General features: G+C 34.6%; 1 protein-coding gene across 1 annotated transcript; it reads left to right on the forward strand.

The window, feature by feature from the left end:
* Positions 1 to 28: 28 nt before the first annotated feature.
* On the forward strand, positions 29 to 1,193 carry TRMT10B (tRNA methyltransferase 10B; the record flags this gene model as incomplete). Its single annotated transcript, XM_072404445.1, is given in 3 exon segments — positions 29 to 96; positions 206 to 329; positions 632 to 1,193. Coding segments are annotated over 3 exon segments (299 nt in total), but the record flags the coding sequence as incomplete, so codon positions are not given.
* Between the last annotated feature and the right edge of the window lie 269 nt (positions 1,194 to 1,462).

Genomic DNA, 1,462 nt, shown 5'->3' on the forward strand with positions numbered 1-1,462 from the left:
ATAAGTTTTGTTTTTGCTTTATTCCAAGTCCTTGAAGATATCGATCCATCTAAAGTGTATGTTCTTGGAGGACTGGTTGATGAAAGTATTCAAAAGGTATGTATAAAAATATTATTTGACATAATTGTTGTTCACTTGTCTGTGTTTGAGAAGGTGGTCATAGTATACTACATGTAATCATAACTCTTTTTCTCTTGTTTATTAGAAAGTAACATACCACAAAGCTAAAGAGAACGGTCTGCAGACTGCACGACTGCCAATACAAGAGTATAGGGTTAAGAAGGAAAATGAGAAAAATTTCCACTCTGAGATACTGGCTATTAATCAAGGTAAGTTTTTTTATGACATAAGTATTGCACAGTGTATTTTAGGATAGTAAGGGTGCCTGTTGCCTTTGGGAACCGCTCTACAATCTGCCGCATCTGTGTGACAAAATGAAATTGACTGCCAACACCCCTGAGCAAAAAAAAAAAAGAAAGACAAGTGATGAGTTCAGGTCCAAGAAATATGCATTCCTGTTGGAATTGGGAACCTTATGCATTTCTATGTTTGACATTTTTTCTTATTCATCTGTGACTTTTTGTCTAATTGGAATGTATAGTGAACAAGCTCTGGTTTTCTTTTCTTTTAGTGTTTGATGTGTTATGCACATATCATGAAACAAGAAGCTGGCAAAAAGCATTGAAAGCTGGAGTTTCGCCAGGAAAAGGCTTTGTACTTCGTGATGAAGAAACTTAAAATATTCTTTTCTTCTAACCATTTTATTATGTTTTTTGAAAAAATCGTTTTTAAAACAAGTTGTGATTTAAAGGTGCAGTGAAGCACATTTTGAACTTTGAATCAATAATCCTCGCTTTATTGTATAAACAGAAACAAAGTGAAACAACCTTTTAGTGGGAGAAATTTCTTCTTGTGTGCTGGAGAATTCACTTTCATTTGCCACCCAAAAAAGCATGTACATCATATTTTTTTTTTTTTTTTAATTCTGATAGTTTTAAAGAGTCGTGATTCTTCAACCACCTCCTAAATTGTAATCTCTTAAGGGCAAGAGCCTCTTCTTCTCCTGTGTCACTGTCTGTATGTATCATTTGTAACCTCTATTTAATGTGCAGTGCAGCTTATTATGTTAGCACTTTATGAATACTGTTTAATATTACTTCTGATAGTTTGATTGAAGGATACTGTAAATGCTTCATTGAGTCAATGCCTTTGTTATGACTGTGCATTGCCAACCTTGTGGTGGTTTGCTTAGGATTTTGGCCCTGTTCACAAACCCACGTCCCTAAAAACTGTTTTGACTTTTGTACATCCTCATAGTGATGGGTATGCTGATTTCAGGGCTGCCTTGTAAGATCTTTACACAATCTTCTATATAATGAATTGAATCATTTCAAAATCTTGTTAAAAGCCTTTTCAGAAGGGTTGAGGTTCTTACTGGTGCAAAAAGAGGGAACTCCTTATT

Source organism: Pyxicephalus adspersus, chromosome 3 (assembly GCF_032062135.1).
Source record: "Pyxicephalus adspersus chromosome 3, UCB_Pads_2.0, whole genome shotgun sequence".
Lineage (NCBI taxonomy): Eukaryota > Metazoa > Chordata > Amphibia > Anura > Pyxicephalidae > Pyxicephalus > Pyxicephalus adspersus.